The 22,308-nt window shown below is 41.2% G+C and overlaps 1 protein-coding gene across 1 annotated transcript in view; it reads left to right on the top strand.

Annotated features, from left to right (window-relative positions):
- Cage1 (cancer antigen 1) overlaps nucleotides 1-22,308 on the top strand; it is a 34,089-nt gene that overhangs the window by 684 nt on the left and 11,097 nt on the right. The window contains exons 2-6 of the mRNA XM_057787597.1: nucleotides 7,096-7,183; nucleotides 16,480-16,994; nucleotides 18,804-19,850; nucleotides 21,237-21,383; nucleotides 22,131-22,241. Of these exons, the coding sequence (XP_057643580.1) occupies nucleotides 7,096-7,183; nucleotides 16,480-16,994; nucleotides 18,804-19,850; nucleotides 21,237-21,383; nucleotides 22,131-22,241 (1,908 nt within the window). The remainder of the gene's footprint in view (nucleotides 1-7,095; nucleotides 7,184-16,479; nucleotides 16,995-18,803; nucleotides 19,851-21,236; nucleotides 21,384-22,130; nucleotides 22,242-22,308) is intronic.

The following is a 22,308-nucleotide window of genomic DNA, read 5'->3' as shown; positions in this document are numbered from 1 at the left end:
TTTAAAAGTGAAAGATGGAAAATCTTTTTTTTTTTTGAGTAAATTGGCAGATTATACAGAGTTATAGGAGGCATGAACAAACCTAAAAACGTAATGGGAACAGATGGCCTAGTGGTTAAGCACCCAATTGGGTGGGCCACTCACAACTACTGAAACTCCAGTTCCAGGGGAGTTACCTAATTTTTTAAAAGTGTAATTGCAAGTCACAGGTCCATGGAAAAGAGAAACCTTTTACATCTGGAAAACGACTTAAAGATTTTCACATCCCTGTCATCAATCCCCCAGGTAGAATTTATTTGCAAGACAGGAAAGGTGAGCAGAAGGTGGAGTCTTTCATACTTGACCACGTGATGACATCGATTTGAAAACATCTTCAGTAAATTAAATAATTAACAAAGTCATTCAGACCAGGCGGTGGTGGTGCATGCCTTTAATCCCAGCACTTGGGAGGCAGAGGCAGGTGATCTCTGTGAGTTCGAAGCCAGCCTGGTCTACAAGAGCTAGTTCCAGGACAGGCTCCAACGCTTCAGAGAAACCTGTCTCCAAAAACAAACACACAAAAAAAAAAAAACCAAAGTCATTCATGCAAACAGGTACTACTGTAAGCTTACTAACTGTAAGACAATCTGATAATAAGTCACTAGAATGTAGGATATTTTTCAGCCGTCGTTTAACTGTGTAGGCCAGAGTTTCTTAACTGAGGATCATGGCCCCATATGGGAGTCGGCATGTGGGGTCATGATAAATTCTTGACACCCAAAAGATTGATTCATAATAAAATGTGTAATGAGCCGGGCAGCGGTGGCACATGCCTTTAATCCCAGCACTTGGGAGGCAGAGGCCAGTAGATCTCTGTGAGTTCTAGGCCAGCCTGGCCAACAAGAGCTAGTTCCAGGATAGGCACCAAAGCTACAGAGAAACTCTGTCTTGAAAAACCAAGTAAATAAATAAATAAAATGTGTGATGAATCTGCTGATTGTCTGGTAATTTTCACCTTTGATAACATCCCACAGCTTGTATTGTGCATGTCATTATACCAAGCCACAGCAGCAACCACTGCCTGAAATACCTCCCTTCAGATGTGAGACTGACATGTTAGGAACTGCAGGGTTTTATGTACATGAAATTTTCTCGTCTTACAGAAATAATCGTTTCATTACGGAAAACAGACTTAATATTTTCCTACTGGCATTCCTCAGCATACAAATAGCAAAGTATTTGGATAGTATCATGTCAGATAAACATCTGATTAATATGTAAACTTGCTTTCCTATTTAACAAGTGGTAAAATTAACTTGTATACAAAAATTGTTTTAAAATAAATGTCTGTATGATTTGTCATGGGTGTTTTATTTACATGTTATTTCAAAGAAAAGAAGATTGTGAGTGGAAAAGGTTTTTAAAAGCCCGGTCTAGCCGGGCAGTGGTGGCGCACTCCTTTAATCCCAGCACTCGGGAGGCAGAGGCAGACGGATCTCTGTGAGTTCGAGGCCAGCCTGGTCTACAAGAGCTAGTTCCAGGACAGGAACCAAAAAGCTATGGAGAAACCCTGTCTCGAAAATCCAAAATAAATAAATAAAAAATAAAAGCCCGGTCTAATCTACCCCCACTTGATGTAGAAAGAGGAAATTATTAATACAAAGATTAGGGGCTAAGAAGGTGGGCTCAGCCGTTATTACATACTGTCATATGTAGTATGTATATAATACATATGTAATACATACTACTCTTACAAAGGACCCGAGTTTGGTTCTTGGCACCCAACTTCCTGGAACTCTAGTTCTAGGGAGTCTGATACCTCTGGCCTCCAAGGACACGTTGAATCCCAAGCACAGACCCACACAGAGATTCAAACACATACACATTATTAAAAAATAAATCTTTAAGAATAAAAGGAAAGTTAGTGGGGGCAGAGAACGAGGTGGGCAGACATAAGACTAACACTGGCCTGTTTACGGTAGGAAGCATTGAAAAGCTGTAAATAGCCAGGCGGTGGCGCACGCCTTTAATCCCAGCACTCGGGAGGCAGAGGCAGGCGGATCTCTGTGAGTTTGAGGCCAGCCTGGTCTACAGAGCTAGTTCCAGGACAGGCTCCAAAAGCTACAGAAAAACCCTGTCTCAACAAAACAAAAACAAAAAACAAAGCAAAACATAAAATTTCAACGCCAGTTTTTTTAAACAACAGGTGTGCTGTGGAAAACCTGTACAGTGTTGAATTTGATTTAATTTGATTTAGTGTAGTGAAGGAGAAGGCACTGAGCAGAAAGGTGATATTTTATGAAAACAGAAGTTTCTGATAGTATTTTTGAAATAATAGATTCCTTCACTTTGTAGAACATTATTGGATAGACACTACATACATTGGCTTCTTTTGGCCAAATCACTATTTATTGCAATACTAAATCAGAAAAATGACATTTTAAGCTGGGCTTTGGTGGCACATGCCTTTAATCCCAGCACTCGAGAGGCAGAGGCAGGTGGATCTCTGTGAGTTCGAGGCCAGCCTGGTCTACAAGAGCTAGTTCCAGGACAGGCTCCAAAGCCACAGAGAAACCCTGTCAGAGAGAGAGAGAGAGAGATTTAAAAATCTGGAGTAGTGAACTTTACTGATTTTTTTTTACATTCTTATTTTAAGTGTATGGGAGTTTTGTCTGTATATATGTCTGTGTGCATGTGTGCAGTGCCCAAGGAAACCAGAAGTGTCAGATCCCCCAGACTGGAGTTACAAACAGTTTTAAGGGGCAGTGTGGTTGCTGGGAATCGAACCCTGGTCCTTTGAAAGAGCAGCCAGTGCTCTAAACCTCTGAGCCATCTCTCCAGCTCCCCCTCCCCTTTGTTGCTTTCTTATTGTGAAGAGGGGTAAAGAAAGTCTCTTCATATACTGATTGACACTAAAAGCGTGTCTTTTTCATTTGCTTGTTTTGAAGACGCCTTCCATCATTTGGCAGTTAGAAATAAGGTCATCATCCCTGGCAGTGCAAAAACAAGGGGAAAGTTCTTGCCATCATCCTCAGATCCTGTACTTTTTTTTTTTTTTTTTTGTGGTTTTTTTCGAGACAAGAATTTCCCTGTAGCATTGGTGCCTGTCTTGGAACTAGCTCTTGTAGACCAGGTTGGCCTCGAACTCCAGAGATCCGCCTGCCTCTGCCTCCCGAGTGCTGAATCCTGTACATTTTGAAGTGGAGAGTTTCCATGAAAATTTAGAAAGCATGTCAGAATCGGAAACAATAGACTTCAGTGGGCCTCTTCAAGACATCTCCTACTCAGACTCGCTCTTCTGTATAGAAGCTAGCTCCTCAGGTGTGCACTCTGCAGTAATAAGTTTGAGGAGATCACCCAGATTGCTCTCATGTGAACATTTTTTTCAAAGGTATGAGGGATGGTAAAAGATCTCCAGTGGACACAGAAAAAGGGGCATGCAGGACCTGGTTTTCTTATCTTGGGGTACAAAAGGTGGTTCGGTGTTACAGACACAGTGCTAAGACAGAGCCTTCCTGCTCATGAAGTTCCAGGCGTGCAGCTAAGGGACACAGTTCCAGCTCAGTCAAATATAGGTACCCCTTGGAGGCCAGAAAAGGGCACCAGATCCGCTGGAACTGGAGTTAGATGCAGCTGTGAGCGACCCAGTGTGGGTAGTAGGAACTGAACTTGGGTCCTCTGGAAGAGCATCAAGTGCTCTTAAGCAGTTACTAAACCATCTTTCCAGCCCTTCCGAGAAAAAAAAAGGAAAGGAAAAAGAAAAATGGTCACATTAGTTTTTCCTATGTAATGAGTTTTTAGTATTCTCTGTCATGCCAAGGTTTTTTTTTTTAGTTGTTTATTGTCTTGCCTATGTGTATATCTATGCACCATGTGCACACAGTGCTCACAGAGTTAGAAAAGGATGGCTGATCCATGGGACTGCAGTTAAAGGCAGTTGTGAGGCATTCACCAGGTGGGTGCTGGGGACCAAGTCAGGGTCCTCTGGAAGAGCTGAACCATCTCCAGCTCCCAGGATTATTTAATATATTTTTTCTTCCCTCCCTTCTTCCCTCCCTCCCTTCCTTCCTTCCCTTCTTCCCTCCTTCCTTTTGTTTCCTTTGAGACAAGATCTCACTATGTAACTATGTAGTACTGACCAGACAGAGCTCATTGTGTGTACTATGCTGACTTGGAACTTATAGAAATCTATGGACCTCTGCCTCCTGAACCTCCATTCTTGGCTTTTTTTTTTCAATTTATTTTTTTCAATAATGTCTAATGTTGCCGGGCGGTGGTGGCGCACGCCTTTAATCCCAGCACTTGGGAGGCAGAGGTAGGCGGATCTCTGTGAGTTCGAGACCAGCCTGGTCTACAAGAGCTAGTTCCAGGACAGGCTCCAAAACCACAGAGAAACCCTGTCTCGAAAAACCAAAAAAAAAAAAAAAAAAAAAAAAAAAAAAAAAAAAGTCTAATGTTAACCAGAGTTCGAGATGCTATAGTTCTATATTTTGAAAAATGAATGGTTTAAATTATATAAGGAACTATCCTGAACATTTATTATAATAAATTTGTGGACCAAAGGAGCAAAATGAATGTTTAGTTAAGAATGATGAGATCAGAGCTGAAGAGATGGGCTCAGACTTTGAGTCAGCTCCCGCAGAGGACCTGAGTCTGATATATATATATATATATATATATATATATATATATATATATATATATATCCTGACAGAATGACCCATGTCTTTAATCCCAGCACTGTGGAGACAGAGGTAGGTGGATCTATGTGACTTTAAAGCCAACCAGAGCTACATTGTGAGACCCTATCTCAAAGAAAGGGAGTGGGGACTGGAGAGATGGCTCTGCTGTTAAGAGAGGTGGCTATTCTTCCAAAGGACCCAAGAACAATTCCTAGCATCCATATGGTGGCTCACAGCTGTTAACACCAGTTTCATGGGATCCAACACCACCTTCTGACCTTCATAGACATTGGACACTCATGTGTTACACAGATATACATGTAGGTAAAACACCCATACACATAGAATTTAAGAAGAAAAAAAAATTAAAGAATAATACAAGAGAAAACTAGAGCTCAAAATTATCCATGAAATTTTGTGAGAATCAGGATCCCCAAAGAACTGTGTGAAATACAATCTGAAGTCACGCCAGTGGTCCTGTGGGTCCGTAGTAATTTTAAGTCTGATTCGGAAGGATGGTAACAAGCTGCATTTAGCTGTAGCGGTTCTTATTGGACAGGGCCACTCTATACTGTTGAATAGAGCTTGGTGACACTAGAAGTTCTTCCTTAAGACCCTATGTATTCGTTTGCTTTTTGAGACAGGCTTTCACTCCGTTGCTCAGGCTGGCCTGCTTCTATGTAGTAGGGCATCATTTAGACCCACTTATTTGAGATATGTGATACTACTTATGATAAAACCAAATGTTTTTGTCAAAAATTTTGAATATTCCCTATGCTATCTTATTTCTAAGACTAATTTAATCTGCCCTTTTGTATAGTATTAAGAATACATAGAGAACAAGACCTGGGTGTGTTTATCAATTATGTCGGGGAATCAGGTGTCACCTCATGACTGGGACTCTTATTTTATCTTCAATATCAAACAAAACAAAACAAAAAGCTAGTTAACAAAAAAAGCATTCCTACTCTAGTGCTGTTTAGACAAGAGTTAATAAAAACTGAAGAATTAGCTGAGCTGAGGTTGGCAAGGCAACTCAGCAGGTAAAGATGCTGCTACTCAGGCCTGGTCACCCAAGGTCAACCCCCAAAGCCCAGGTAAAAAGCCAGGTTTGATGGTACTGTGTACCTGTGACCCCAGCACCCCTACTGTGAGATGCGGAGCAGAGACTGGAGAATGCCCTGAAACTCACAGACTGGGTAACCTGGAGTACTCATCATGGCAGAAATAGCAAGAGAGGTCCTCACTCCAAAACAAAGAGGAAGGGGGCTGGAGAGATGGCTCAGCGGTTAAGAGCATTGCCTGCTCTTCCAAAGGCCCTGAGTTCAATTCCCAGCAACCACATGGTGGCTAACAACCATCTGTAATAAGGTCTGTTGCCTTCTTCTGGCCTTCAGGCATACATGTAGACAGAATATTGTATACATAATAAATAAAGAAATAATATTTTAAAAAAAAAAAAACAAAGAGGAAGGAAAGACAATCAGCTTCCCAAAGTTGCCCTCTGCCCTCCACACTCCTCATGGTGTGTGTATGCGTGCCCAAATGATAGGACTGGATAAGGCATAATTACCCAGGCTGAACTTGATTGTTCACGTATATAATCCCAGCACTGGATAGGATGAGGCAGGAAGGAGAATAACCACAGATTCAAGGCTGTGTCTACACAGTGAGTTTCAGGAAAGTCTGAAATTACTAGGTCGTGAAACCCTGTCTCTAAAAGACCCCAACAATGATCAACAAGAGATATAAACATTCTCATCTATCCCTGTGATTAGAGATAGATAATCTCACTTTTAAAAAGAATACTGAGTATCAGGCTACCTTTCTTTTTATGTAACTCTCCTGAGTGATCAGCAAAGTTCTGAATACAAAGTGGAAAATGTGCTAAAGTTCACATTCTGCCTGTGAAACAAAAAGTTCTCATAAAACAAAACAAAACAAAACAAAACAAAAAAACCTACAGAGGGTTAAGAGCATTGACTGTTCTTCCAGGGAACCTGAGTTCAATTCCCAGCAACCACATGGTGACTCACAACCTTCTGTAATGAGATCTGGTGCCCTCTTCTGGCCTGCAGGCAAACATGGAGGCAGAATGTTGTATACATAATAAATAAATAAAATCTTTAGGCCGGGCGGTGGTGGCGCACGCCTTTAATCCCAGCACTTGGGAGGCAGAGGCAGGTGGATCTCTGTGAGTTCGAGACCAGCCTGGTCTACAAGAGCTAGTTCCAGGACAGGCTCCAAAACCACAGAGAAACCCTGTCTCGAAAAACCAAAAAAAAAAAAAAAAAAAAAAAAATCTTTAAAAAAAAAACTACAGAGAAACCTTGTCTCAATAAACCAACAAAACTATATAATAAGTTAGGTACTCCTTTAGAAGAAGCCGATGGTTTCTTGAAGTGTTAATAATGCTTTTTAAATTATTATGCAGGATGAAACAAAGAATGCAGAAAGGGAAAATGAGTCTACACACACGCTCCCTGAAGATATATGTAGCACTCAAGACAGTTTGCTAGGGGGTAAGTTTCCCTTTGCTTCCATATACAAAACAGGAAAACTGTGTCCTGTGGTAAGAACAGTAATAGCCAGATTCTGAGATAAATTATTAAAGTAAACCACAGATAATCCTATGAAATGTTGGGGTTTTCTTTTTCTGAAATAAGAGTACTTTTTATTTCCATTTTGCATTAAGAATCTGATTTTCCGATTCTGCTGCATGTACTGGCCTTGTGGGAGCCTAGTCTGTTTGGATGCTCACCTTCCTAGACCTGGATGGAGGGGGGAGGACCTTGGACTTCCCACAGGGCAGGGCACCCTGACTGCTCTTAGGACTGGAGAGGGAGGGGGAGAGGGAGTGGGGGGAGTGGGAGGGAAATGGGAGGAGGGGAGGAGGTGGAAATTTTTAATAAATAAATTTTAAAAAGAAAGAAAAAAATCATGGTTGCTACAGCTACAGGTAGGGAAAAGGCTTGAATTTGAGATAACATGATTTGATTTTTTTAAAAATAATTAATTTCTTGCATCTTAATACATTAAAAAAAAATCTGATTTGCCCAGCGTTGTGTATCTTTAATCAGCAAGCTGTGATTCAAGTTGTCTCAAACACTAGAATACCACAGAAGCATTTTAGGAGATGGGTGTTGATACGACCAAAATTTATCATTTTTGGTTTAAATTGATATTGGGTTAAAAGCTAGCTAAGAGCTAGTCATAAGACACACTGACCATATTTATAAATATAAGCCCAAATAGCATATAGAAATCTGTTTTAATAACTATAAAGAATAGTAACTTGAAAAGATCTGACAAACCTTGCTGTAGCATTCAGTATGCATGGGTGTAAGAAATGTAAGTGGTGTGGGGATTAGAAAGGCAGACAAGGGCCCATGAGACGGATCAGCAGATAAGGGTGCTTGCTATGCAAGCCTGGCGGCCTGGGTTCAATTCCCAGGACCCACATCAAAAAGAAAGGAGAGAATTCCACAAAGTTGTTCACTGACCTCACACATGTGCTGTGGCATGCCTTCCCACACATATATACATATACAATAATAATCATTTTTGCCGGGCGGTGGTGGCGCATGCCTTTAATCCCAGCACTTGGGAGGCAGAGGCAGGTGGATCTCTGTGAATTCGAGATCAGCCTGGTTTACAGAGCTAGTTCCAGGACAGGCTCCAAAGCCACAGAGAAACCCTGTCTCGAAAAACAAAAACAAAACAAAAAAAAATCATTTTTAAGTTAAAGATAGGAAGTAATCATTTGTAAACATGGTTTTCTACATAAGAAATTCATAAGCACCTAGAAACTCCTAGACCCAATATAAAAGTTTAGAAGAATGATCGGGCAATATTTTAAAAACTAATAGCATTACAATGTGCTAACAGGAATTTCCTTTCAAAAGAAATGTCTAGGTCTGGAGAGATGGCTCAGCAGTTCGGAGCACTTACTGCTCTTGCAGTAAGAGGACGGATTCGATTCACAGCACCCACATCAGGGGTTCACAGCCATCAGTAACTCCCATTCCAGAAGCCCCCAACACGCTTTTCAACTCTCCATCGGCACCTGCATGCACATAAACTCATGGAGGCACATACACATAAATGAGACATAAACTCTTTCTAAAATTTTAACTATTATCAGTAATAGCGCTACTAAAATACCCGAGAACAAATGTCACAGAAGGTGTGCCAGGTTTAATGGGGAAAGTTGGCGGAGAGCCTAGGAACTGAAGAGATGCTGCATACTCAGTTTCTCACAGCTACGAATTCCCGTAATTACACTTATCGTTAGGACATCCTGGTATTCCCATTTAGAAATGAAAGAAGTTGAGCCTGGTGTGATGGTGTGTGCAAAAACCCCAGCACTTGAGGAGATAAGGCAGGAGGATCAAGAGTTTAAGCCAGTTTGGGTTATATAATTATCCCACTACTGAGGGCTTCATAACAAGACCCTGTCTCAAACAGCAACAAGATTTGTTAGAAGTGTGATTATAAATCAGTGGGGTAAGAATGCACTTATCTGGTCATGCTAGAATACTTAGTTTTCTAAGATATTAGACATTACACCAGATTCAAAAGTTAATTCCATGGGGTCATGGCCTACCAGTGAGCTACAATGTTCTTAACTCCAGAAAGAAAATTTAGGGCCAAAGATGTGGCGGGTAAAGGCACTAGTTGAGCAAACCAGAGTTGAACCCTCAGAACCGTTGTAAAAAGCCAGATGTGGTGGTGCACATCTGTGATCCCAGCACTCGTGCAGTAAGAGGGAAGGCACAGATGGGAAAATCACCCAGTTCATGGAACAAAAGTTCACCTCCGATCTTTATACACATGTCATGCCTCATTTGTATGCTTGCTCTCTCTCTCTCTCTCTCTCTCTCTCTCTCTCTCTCTCTCTCTCTCTCTCTCTCTCATACACACACCTACCCACCACACACTCACACCCACCCACCATCAATAAATAAAACAAAAACTTAAATGCCTTTATGACAATAGGAAAGAGAAATGTTTCTTGACATTTAAATACAAACCACAATTGATACATTTGATATCAAAATCAGAAACTAATATGTGATCAAAGTATAATCAACCAGTTAGAAACCACAAGCTGAAAGCACAGACTGAGAGACGATATCTACAATATATATAACTGACAGTAAATTGATATCCCAAAATAAAGAATTCCAACACGAAAAACAACATATAATTCAATAGACAACCCAGACAGTAAGCTTCTGCTCTCTAGGGTTGATATGAATTAACACAGGCTGTGTGACTTACACAGGAGGCCCTGAGCCCAGGTTCAGCCTCTCTCCTCAGCTTGAAGGTGACCCCTCCTCTGTTGTGCTCGCCCATGGCCCTTGGTCTGCAGTGCCTTTCTCTTCGTGTAAGGACCGACACTGGACTAGGAATTAGGCTTCTCATGACATTTGAGCCTGATCACTTCCTTAAAGACCAAATACAGTCTCAAAATAATTACATTCTAAGGTGTTTGGGCTTAGGGCTTCAAAACATTAATTTTCACCAGGCACATCCCTTTAATCCCAGCACTCAAGAGGCAGAGGCAGGCAGATCTCTGTGTGGGAGTTTGAGACCAGCCTGGTTCATACGGCTAGTTCCAGACCAACCAAGACTACACAGTTCAAGGTCCAGTAGGAAATTCAAAGCAGCAGGAACTTGAGGCAGACAGCCAAATTTCATCTATTGTCAGGAGCTACCAATAAATTTTTTTTTTTTTTTTTGGTTTTTCGAGACAGGGTTTCTCTGTGGTTTTGGAGCCTGTCCTGGAACTAGCTCTTGTAGACCAGGCTGGACTTGACCAATAAATTATTTTTAAGTACTAGTTTGTTCTCTCTCTCTCTCTCTCTGTAACAGGCTTTTTTGAGCCACCAACCAGCTCCCAAATCATGACACAGAGACTTATTATTAGTTATGAATGTTCGGTCTTGTCTTATGTGTGCCCCCCTAGCTCTTATAATTTATATTAACCTGTTCTTGTCGTCTACATTTTGCTTCAGGGCTTTTTACCTTTCTTTCATTCTGTAGGTCACACTCCATGTCTGACTGACTGCCCTAGGTGTCTCCCTCTCTTTCTCTCTTGTTCTCTCTCCCTTGTTCTCTCCTCTCCTCTCCTCTCCTCTCCTCTCCTCTCCTCTCCTCTCCTCTCCTCTCCTCTCCTCTCCTCTCCTCTCCTCTCCTCTCCTCTCCTCTTCTCTAGCCTAGATTCCTCTTCCTACTTATTCTCTCTGCTCCCCAGCCTCACCTAACCCTCTACTGCCTAGCTATTGGCCATTCAGCTTTATTATTAGACCAATCAGGCAAAGTGAAACAGCAAGACATCTTTACATAATTAAACATATGTATCACATATTTACATAGTTAAAATAATATTCCACCATCTCTCTTCCCCCGCCCTCCCTTTCTCTCTTTCTCTTTGTAGACAGGGCTGTCTGTCCTCTGCCTCCTGAGTGCTGGGACTAAAGGTGTGTGCTACCTCTGTCCAGTCTGTTCTTTCCTCCTTAACAGCCGAAGATCCCTGTCCAGGGAAAGATCCCACTACAGCTAAGATCTTAACTGTAGTGAACATAAAGATGACCATAACCAAGACAGCCCCAGACAGACATGCAGAGACCCCGTCTCCCAGGTGATCTAAAAGAACTGTTTTTCATTACTGGAAGAAGTATATACATTGATACAACTGCTTGGGAGAGTGATCTCACAATATCTAACAAAGTTTAAGATGAGCATTTTCTAGAACCCATCTATTCCATTTCTCTATGCCGGGAGATTAGACATGTCAGCATACAAGGACATCCAGTTCAAAAACATGCTGGTTTTGACAGCAACATTAGGAACAAATTAAGTAATAAGTAAAATTTAAAAATGTAATCTGTCAGTATGGTGAATTAGATCTACATGTATCTATGTGGCTGAGTCTCAAAAGGAAAATTTGAAATTAAAGACTGGAGGGTTTTATTTATAGTGCTGGAGGTCAAACCTAGTGACTCCTACATGCTAGGCAAATGCTCTATTACTTTTTCAAAATGCCTTTTAATATATGCATCTTAAGGCATTCACAGGCATGTGTGTAGGCCAGAGGACTCAGGAAGGCTGCCCATTCTCTTTGAGACGAGGTCTCTCATTGTTCTGAGCTCCCCAATTAGACTGGACTGGCAAGCCAGTGAGCCCCAGGCATACTCTTGCTGCCGCCTTCCCAGTGCTGGGATTATAAGGGCATGCTGCTGCATGCACCACCATAACCAGCATTTTATGTGGGTCCTGGGTGTTGGACTCAGGTTCTTGTGTTTGCAAGGCAAGTATTTACCAACTGAGCCCTCCCCTCAGTCCTGAAAGACTTCTAAGAATTGATATAGTCATGCTATTTCTATAAAAATGTTGGTAGTTTGTAGTTACCATAGTTTACCTAGGGTATTGTAAGGCATTTTGAAATTTGAGGCTATCTCAAATGCTGCATGTCATTCAGACCTCATCTGCTAGCTCGAAGTAGTTCACTGTTTCAGTGAGCCGTACTTCATTTCTTTTTGCCGTCTCTGACTAGAAAAGCAAGGTTTTTGGAAGCTGCTGTGATAAAAGTAAGCACTATGTACAGGAAGCAGGAAAGTTGTTGTACAATCAGGTTCCAGCGTATCTATGGCATCTATGGTATCTATGGCACCCTGCAGCTTCCCTAAGTAGTCAGTACGGCTGTTACAGATGGTACCAAGCCCTGCAGTTTTCTTTTAGCACATGCAGGTTTTCAGAGAGCTGATGAGGTGTTAGTTGTGTAGAACTTCACTATTTTATACAGCTGAATTTGTCAGCTAATAGGAGAAAGGGTAAGAAAATGCATTTACACTGTCTTTTATTCTACAGTTGACTTACTTGACACCTTGTGGGCCAGTGTATGTGTGTGTGTGCGTGTGCGTGTGTGTGTGTGCACGCACCTGTGTATGCCAAAATTCGATTTGGGGTGTCTTCCTCTATTGCTCGGCACCTAATTTGTTTAGACAGAATTTTAGACCAAACCAGTTAACCAATTCGCTAGACCAGCTTGGCCAGTGAGCTCTGGGAATCTGCCTGCTTCTGCCTCTCTGTAGTAGAGAGCTGTGGGCCTCTTCCCACAGCCCGGCTCCCGCATGGTTAGCTTTATACCCAAAATAACAACACACGCATTGTATTCTTTTAAACACTGCTTGGCCCATTTCTGTTCATGTATGTAGCACCCCAAGGTGCGCTTACCGGGAAGATTCTAGCCTACGTCCATCCTGGGTCAGAGCTTCATCGTGTCTGCTCTGGAGAAGAGAGCATGGCGTCTGTCTCTGAGAGGAGCTGCCTTGCATCTGAGCTCACTTCCTCTTCCTCCCAGCATTCTATTCTGTCTACTCCACCCACCTAAGGGGTAGCCTATCAAATGGGCCAAGGCAGTTTGTTTATTGACAAATGACCTTCCTCCATCATTTCCCTTTTTTCTGTTTAAACAAAAAAAAAAAAGGAAGGCTTTAACTTTAACATAGCAAAATTACATATAACAAAACAGTTATCAAGTAAAAATTACAATATTTACATCTATTTTATCTTTATCATAACTAAGGAAAACTATAACTATCTATCTATTATTCAACTCCATCAAAGACTCCAGAAGAATACAATATTACCTAAGCAAACAAAAAGTAAGCAACTTCTAAACTCTAGAAATGACAGAGACATCTCACTGCCTGGACAGTCACCCAAAGTTCCTCTGTACCGTTGGGGCATCCATCTTCGGCCTAAAGGTCCATAGTATCCAGAGACGTTTCCATGAAGCAGGAAATTTAAAGGCAGTTCAGTCACTATCTGCTGTGTCCTGCAGAATGTCTCGCAGACTCTTTCATGAATCAGGAACCCCGAAAGATCATCTCACCTTTAGGCAAGTTCAGCAGTCCTCTCTCTGCGGGTTCTTTGTGTCCAGTTTATAAAATAGTCCAGGCAAGAGCAGTTTCTTGCCCAAATGGTTATCAAACTCCATAAGGATCCTCTTCAATGCCCATCTTCTTCTTGAAGTAGATTGGTGCTGCCAGGAGCAGAGTGTCTCATTGTCATGAAAAACCCTAAGTTATTAAAGCACTTAAAATGCCATATTTTATAATCTTTGAAAGATATGAAGAATGTCTATCTAAAATATAAGCATGCACATCTAGAAAATCTAACATGACTACAAACTTGACTATTATTGATAATTATCCATTAGCAACCTATATACATTACATTTTTAAGTGAACTACACAATCACAATACCTTAATCAATATCAGAAATACATATACATATAATAAAATTGACCTTAAATTAATATCAGTAAACCAAGATTCATATCAATGCAAATTATTCACATCTATATCATCTCCCTCTTGAAATGTAAAAGAACATTTATAAACAATATATGGGAACATGGGCGCAGTTTTTTCTCTCCAAACTGCTTCCTGCTGAATGGGGGCGCTGTTAATCAGGTCTTTCATGGTATAACCTGTGTGCTAGGTTCCTCTCAGTCGGCAGTTGAGCAAAGTAATTTTTTGAAGGTGTTCACAGCAACCCTTCAGGAGGACGTGGTCTATCATACCATATTGGGATAGAAGCAATCCACAGGATCTCATCGTCTGTGAAAACAAAAGAAGAAACTCTTTTCCAAAGTATCATATCCTTAGATCCAAATTCTGAAGTCAAGGTATTTTGAAAATATCTATCTTGGATTAATTCAGCAGCATTTATAAACAAATATCTTTTAGCATCTGTTGCTCCTTCCTCAGCATTCAAACAATTCAAAGAGAGCATAATAGCATACAGTATCAAGATTCTCTGTGTATTTTCCATCTTTGTGCAGCTTTATTTTAACTCTATTTTGTTTATTTTTACTTTTGTTTTATATTCTCTGTATATATTTGTCCTGGAATAACTCTGTAGACCAGACTGTCCTTGAACTCTCAGAGATCCTTCTGTCTCTGCCTTCCAGGCACTGGGATTAAAGGTGTGTGCTACCACACCTTGAAGTCACAGAGGTCAATCTCCCTCTGTCTCCTAAGTGTTGGGATTAAAGGTGTGTACTACCACACCCAACTACTTTCTTCCTTTCTGTCTTTTAGCCTGCATATATTTTTTACACACTGTAAATCATTTAGAAATTTTGTTTTGTTTTGTTTTTGAGTCTCTCTTTACTGCATATCTCTCTTTTTTTATCTGACCACATGAGCCTTCAAATTACTGAGCAATATATGGGTAGGATTAAAGCCGTGGCTTTGCCAGCAGGTCCAACCCATTCCTTAGCTTTACAGCCTCATGGCAGAGGTACCGGCTGTAGCCATGTTTATCACCACAACTCTGTGGCGTTTCAAGGTCTTTGCCAACAAGCAAACTGCAGCATTACGTCCACAGACAACAATCAAGTCCTCTCTCTGTAGTCGGCCCTCCTGCCTCAAACAGTCAGAGTTTACCCTGGCAGGATGGACCAGAATGCCAGCATTTTAAAACAGCACAATTTTTTTCCTGCTATGGCTGAAAACCGAAAAGCATGCCTTCAGCTTTTCACCAACACCATTTTAAGTATTTCGTGGCAGGACCTCTTAAATGAGCTGCAAGGTTTCACAGCTGAAGCTGAGTCAGGAAGCCTCTCTTAGATGAGAGCACTTGCTTGCCTCAGCAAGCAGAGCAGACCCGAGAAATTGCTGCTACCAAGAAAACACGCTTTACTCTATTCTTTCCCAAGCTTTCTCAGGCTTTCTGTGGATGCAGTTATCCACGTGGGCGCCATCTGTAGTAGAGAGCTGTGGGCCTCTTCCCACAGCCCGGCTCCCGCATGGTTAGCTTTATACCCAAAATAACAACACATGCATTGTATTCTTTTAAACACTGCTTGGCCCATTTCTGTTCATGTATGTAGCACCCCAAGGTGCGCTTACCGGGAAGATTCTAGCCTACGTCCATCCTGGGTCAGAGCTTCATCGTGTCTGCTCTGGAGAAGAGAGCATGGCGTCTGTCTCTGAGAGGAGCTGCCTTGCATCTGAGCTCACTTCCTCTTCCTCCCAGCATTCTATTCTGTCTACTCCACCCACCTAAGGGGTAGCCTATCAAATGGGCCAAGGCAGTTTGTTTATTGACAAATGACCTTCCTCCATCACCTCTCCAGTATTGTAAACTTATAAAAATTAAACATGTTTGTGTGTTTGAAATTATATTATCCTATCCTTTTTCAAAGTGTGAATATATATACTTATATGCATACGTACACATATATTATTTTGTGTGTTTGAATGCTTTGTCTGCATGCATGTGCACACCAGGTGCATGCAGTGCTCTCAGAGGCCAGAAGAGGGCTCTGATCCCCGGGATTGGAACTGGACAGTTGTGTGCTGTCTTGTGGGTGCTAGGGGTGAAACCTAAATCAAGCATTGGTGCACACTCCTGTAATCCTTGCACTTGGAGGTAAAGGCAGGAGGAGGATGAGTCTGAGGCTGTCTTAACCTCAATAGTGAGGTGCTATATTAAAAAAAGGAAAAGTAGCCGGGTGATGGTGGCTCACACCTTTAATCCCAGCACCTGAGAGGCAGAGGTAGGTGGAGCTCAGTGAGTTTGAGGCCAGTTCTACAGAGCAAGTTCCAGGACAGCCAGGACTGTTTCACAGAGAAACCCTGTCTCGAAAAACAAAACAAGAGAAGGAGAGAGAGAGAGAGAGAAAGAGAGAGAGAGAGAGAAAGAGAGAGAGAAAAACCTTTAACATTTATTTTAACTGTAACAGTTATTCTATAAGTTAATGGTAACTCATTATCTTCTTTCTTTTTTTTAAATAAGATATCAACCATGAGAATTACTCAGAGGGTGTACAGAATCAACCAGCTAACACTAGGGTTTCTTCCTTGAGACAATTTGAACCCATTTGCAAATTTCACTGGATAGAAGCATTTAATGATGAGATGATATTTCAAGACCTGAGAGAGGCCTTTTCTTCCTTGGAGAAGCCGGAGCTGCAAAGCCATGAGTATAATACAGTGGACGCCGGTGAGAAGCCCTATGCACTTAAAGGAGAGAATCCGATGGAAACTAGGATTTCCGAAAACCAAGACCAACTTGTTCATGAGCACGTCAGGGAATCTAGAAGTCTGTCTCTAAACTACTACAGAGGAGAGACACAGCCATTGATGGAAAAGTCACTGGCTGGAAGCGCTGTCGTTGATGTCGCTTTCAACACCAGTCAGCCTCAAAGCTTTCTGCGTAGAGAAAATGTCTGCACTAGCAGTGAAAGTTCATTTGATACTGAGGATTGCTTAGACCTGCTTGACTCGAGAACCGACCATGAAATAGAGGAGGTAAGATTGATCAGTGGGGTCATGAAAGCCTGTGGCATGTTAACAGATACAGGGGTGTTTTTATTGTTTAAAAACACAGAAGCTGAGACTTTCCAAATATCGTTAAATCGTCTGATTTGCCCAAGGGCCTGTGCTCCTAAGGGGTCTTCACATCGGGCCGTAACTAGAGAGTAGGTCTCCGAAGTGTGATCTCGCTAAGGATTATGACTCACCGTCCTGCTCCTTAATATGTACACAGCATGGTGTCAACATGGTGCCTTAAGTAGGACGCATTCTTACGTGCCCCACGGCAAACTAGCTGAGACCCGAGAGATGGCCTTGTGGGAAAGGCTGAGAAAGGGAGCTTGTGCAGAGGTGTTTATTAGTTATATGGAAAAACAAGCCAAAGATTTGTCTGTGTTTTTGGACTTCTTTGGAAGAGCAAATATTGACTTGTCTTGGGTTTCATTGGTTGTGGTCACCGGTGATATCCTAACAGCGCTGAAGATATCAAGTCTGTGTATTCTCTGAACAACCTCAGCAGAAGAATTTAGTTCTATGGGAGTGTAAATATCACGTTTTCAGCATGCATTTCATAAGAAAAGGTATTACTCACCTGTCTGTGACTATGAGCAGGTTGTTAATGTTCATTCCTTTGGAAATTAGCAAAATTCGAAAGAAAACTTAGCATGTTGATTTCTAGAAACCAGTTTCCAATATCTGTTTAGGTAACGTTTCTCAAGACTCTTTATTCCTTTCCCCATTGCATTTAGTTTTTTTTCCCAAGTAGTCATTAGGTTTTTCCATGAATCTATTGTGTGCTAGGACAGGCTATGTAATAGTTATATAATGTTAAAAACAACCCAGCAAGAAATACACACGGCTCTTGTCTTCATGAAAATAGCCTAGTAAGGGAGACAGATATTAGCCAAGTAATCACACAAACCTCTGTGCACTTGACTCTTAGCACTACAGAGTGATGCTTGCCTCAGTAGAGGGTACTTCACCAGGCAAGAGAGTCTGGGGAGGCTTCTTTGAAAGAGTCCTTGGACTGAGCTCTGATGGGTGAAACAGTTGTGGGTTGAGAAGCATTTCATGAATAAGGAACAATATATCTACGGCCTTCCTGTATCTGTAAGGTCTATGATACCTACTAGGACCTCAAGGAAGCCTAGAGTCCTGGGAACATGGGGCTGCAGGAAGCAGGGGTAGGGATGAGGATGAGGACAGGGTGGTACGGTCTGCTATCTATAGCAATTAGTGGAATCTTGGGAATCTTGGTTAGATAACTGACTTTGTCCCAGAGCAATGAAAAGTCGTTAAAAGTATAGGGGCTCAGCATCTCTAAGTGGATATAATACTGCCCCTACAGATGCTTCATAAATGCCTTTTAATTTGATATTCATTTCAGGGTTCTATACCATAATTGTGGAGTCTTTTGTTACGTACACCCCCACCAAACACGTATTGTGGACATAAAGTCAATCATGAAGTATGTCTGCCATTCTAATGTTCACAGGAGTCAGCATGGATGAAGTAATGTTCTAAGCAGGATATTATTAAAGCTCTTTACTCAAAAGATCTTATAGTCTATAGGGTAATTGATACAGTTGCTTAATTGATTTTTGAAACCAAAGAAAATACCTTGTATGTGACCAGGGTTTACATCATAGAAGATGATGAGAGTCCAAATAGATTTTTTTTTCTTTTGTCTCAGTAAATAGGACACACATTTCTTGTGTACGCCTACTGCTTCTCTCTGCCATGCAGATGGGAGTTACACTCAGCAATCTACTCTTTCACGTTGATTTTATCTACTGTAATTTACAGCCTGAAGTTTCTTCAAAAGAAATGCATTCTGGGGAGATTTCCGAGACGTCCGTTAGTCACCAGCAGCAAGTCACAGAAGACGGTGTAGACAGCCTCGCCATAACCCCTTGGTCTCCAGCGGGCATCTTCAAGAGTAGATCTCAGGACAACTGCACAGTGCCTGATAGGGAGCTAAGCCTTGAAAGCTTGGAGCCCCTGGAAGAGGACATGGCTTTAAATGAAGTCTTGCAGAGATTAAAACAGATTAACAAGAAACAGGAAATGCAGATCCAAGAGCTCCACGGTAGGAATTTGTACTTAGAAAACAGGGTTAAAGAACTACAGACGAAGGTCACCAAACAGCAAGTTTTGGCTGACATCATAAATAAACTAAAGGAGAACATTGAGGAGTTAATTAATGACAAATACAACGTACTCCTGGAGAAGAATGATATCAACAAGAAATTCCAGGATCTGCAGGAGGTTTTGGCTAACACCAAAAAGCATCTTCAGGAAACCAAGAAAGACAAGGAGACCTTGCAGCTCCAGGTTAAAAAGATCAAGATCCATTATGTCCATTTACAGGAAAGGTACGTCGCCGAGATACAGCAGAAAAACAGATCGGTCAGTCAGTACCTGGAGATAGAGAAGACCCTAAGCAAGAAAGACGAAGAGCTGCAAAGACTGCAGCGATACAAAGGAGAGCTGGAGAAGGCCATCAGTTCCGCTTTGAACTTGTTGAAAAGGGAGAAGGAGACCTGCAAACAAAAGATCTTGTCTTCTCAGAAGGAATTCCAGAAGCGGGAAAAGGAGTACCTGAAAGAAAGGCGGAAATTGAAATCGAGAGTTGAGAAGCTGACGGCCCAAGTGAAGAGTTTGCTCTTCACCTGTGAGAAGGAGAGGGCTAAAACTACGAAGTTCCAGCCGCAGGTGGATGAGCTGGGACAGGAAAACACGGGGCTCTGGCAGCAGTCTGCAAAGGGGGAGGCGCACACTTGCACCCCTAACTTTGAGATAATTCAGTCAAGGGAGCAGCTGGAGGAAGCGATGGAGCCAGATGACACCCAGGTATTGATGCAGATGCCAAATGTCTAACACAGCCCCCAGGGTTTCAAGTAGTCTAGCGATGGACATTTAGACTTGATACTCAGATATGGCATTTGTTTGTAGGAGGAATTGGGTTTTTTTGTTTGTTTGTTTTATTTTGTTTTAAAAAGAGAGAGAGAAGAGGAAATGTACCACCAATTTAGAGAAGTTTCTACTGGTTTCTAGGCATTCACCTTAAAGAACAATAATTCTTGGCTTTTTGTGTTGGTTTTGGTAGAGGTGACAATTAACCTGGGAATTTTATGGGTACCCATGATGAGTCCTGAGGATCATCTCTAGAAGAGTCCTTTGAAAAAAGGACTTTTTCCTTCCTTCCTTTCCTTCCTTCTCCATTGTCGTGGGGGGAATTGTAGGACATGCCTGATTTATTTTAACTGGCTCAACTACCAGAGAATTCTTGAAGTGTGGTTTCAAACCCAATTTAGCAATAAACTAAATAAAATTGTCCTTTTACTTACAAAGTAAAACTATAGTACATATTACTTGTAAAATTATAAAGCATTGAAAACACTCATTGGAACCTTTTATCAATACCTTTAGAGAAACTGAATTTTTAATGTCATTCTAAAGCTTTGTTTTGCTTGTCTTTTTTAGCAAAATACCTAAAAGTACGTCCAGGAAGGGGTAGTTTTCCCAAGTCAGGACACACCTGTTATATTTTTTCCTTAAAGTATATGAATCTTTTTTCTTCCTTCCTTTCTTTCTTCCTTCCTTCCTTTCTTTCTTTCTTTCTTTCTTTCTTTCTTTCTTTCTTTCTTCCTTTCTTCCTTTCTTCCTTTCTTCCTTTCTTTCTTCCTTTCCTTTCCTTTCCCTTTCTTTCTTTCTTTCTTTCTTTCTTTCTTTCTTTCTTTCTTTCTTTCTTTCCTTTTTCTTTTTTTACAATTTTTTTTTTCGAGATAGAGTTTCTCTGTGTAGCTTTGGAACCTGTCCTGGAACTTAATCTGTAGACCAGGCTGGCCCTCAAACTCACAGAAATTCACCCACCTCTGCCTCCCAGGTGCTGGAATTAAAGGCATGCACCACCACCACCACCAAAGTATATGAATCTAAGTAGAGTAAAATTGAAAATCTGTTTTGATGGGCATAATGGATTGTTAGCCAAATGAATTAGTAAACAAACACTCTAAAATATTCTGTTTCAATTTCTAATATAAAAAACATGGTCCTCAATATTTTTTTGTTTTTAAAGTTGTGCTTGGTTTTTCTCAATAAATTTTAAGAGTATCAAGGCATCCCAAGGAAGAATGCTTCAGAACTTTTAAACATAGTGTTTTACCAGCATCTTATTTAAAAGCTAATATGGATCCTCTGACTTTATTATGACAAATCTGAATTGTGTACGTATAGGGTGCAAAGGGGCTACCTTCTAATTTGTTCCTGAATTGCTCGCCTTGTAAAGAAACCTCAGAACTCCCACCTATGACGAGAACTTCTCCACTGGCCTCTAGAATTCACAGTCTTTCGGCCCTGACAGTAGGACTTCTCACATGTCAGGTAAAGATAGATAGATGATAGATGATAGATAGATAGATAGATAGATAGATAGATAGATAGATAGATGATAGATAGATGATAGATAGATAGATAGATAGATAGATAGATAGATAGATAGATAGATAGATAATTTTTAAGTGAATTATCAATGAGTTCAAATTGTAGCCTTGCATGCCTTGGTTATGTGACTTGTCCAAGTAACATGACCTTTCTCGGCCTGTTTCCTTAAATAAGGAACCATATTTGCCCTGTCCTGGCAAACTGCACTAACACAAACAATATGAAAGGGTGTGTACTTGCTAGATTTTCAAATCAGCCTTTTCTTCTGTTGTGCATTTCTTCCATTTTAAGTACACGCATCTGAGTTGAAATATAAATGCAGCGCTTGCCATGTTTTTTGTTTTTTATTATTTATTTGTTTATTGGTTTTTGAGATGGGGTTTTTTTGTGTAGCCTGCACTCTGCAGACCAGGCTGACCTCAAACTCTGAGATCCACCTGCCTCTGCCTCCTGTGCTGGGATTAAAGGTGTGCACCACCACTGCTGGGCACTATCCACTCTTAATAGCAGTGTATATGCATGTGTGAGTCACGCGCAGGCCTTCTTAACTCCTAGTGAGATAATGAAGAACGTTGGAAGCATGGACTCAATGTGATTTATCTCCTTTGGCCCCTTATTTCTGAAAGGTGGTCTTCCTTCACTTCAGAGAAAAATTTTCAATCTAGTTTCTCAAACCATTATCCTTAGGATATCACCAATTCTGACGCTGAACATTGCCAAGATAGTAAGAAAACTAATGACATAATGCTGCAAAAACTGAAGAGCCTTCAGCTTCAAAAGAGAGATTTAGATAAAGAGGTGCTGTATTCTTCATTCTAAAACCTGATTCGCTGTAGTGGGATGAAATAGTTAAAACATCACAGAA

Source organism: Chionomys nivalis, chromosome 13, assembly GCF_950005125.1.
Source record: "Chionomys nivalis chromosome 13, mChiNiv1.1, whole genome shotgun sequence".
NCBI classification, from domain to species: Eukaryota; Metazoa; Chordata; class Mammalia; order Rodentia; family Cricetidae; genus Chionomys; species Chionomys nivalis.
The sequence above is the reverse complement of the archived record's forward strand: the minus strand, read 5'-3'. Positions and strand labels throughout refer to the sequence as shown.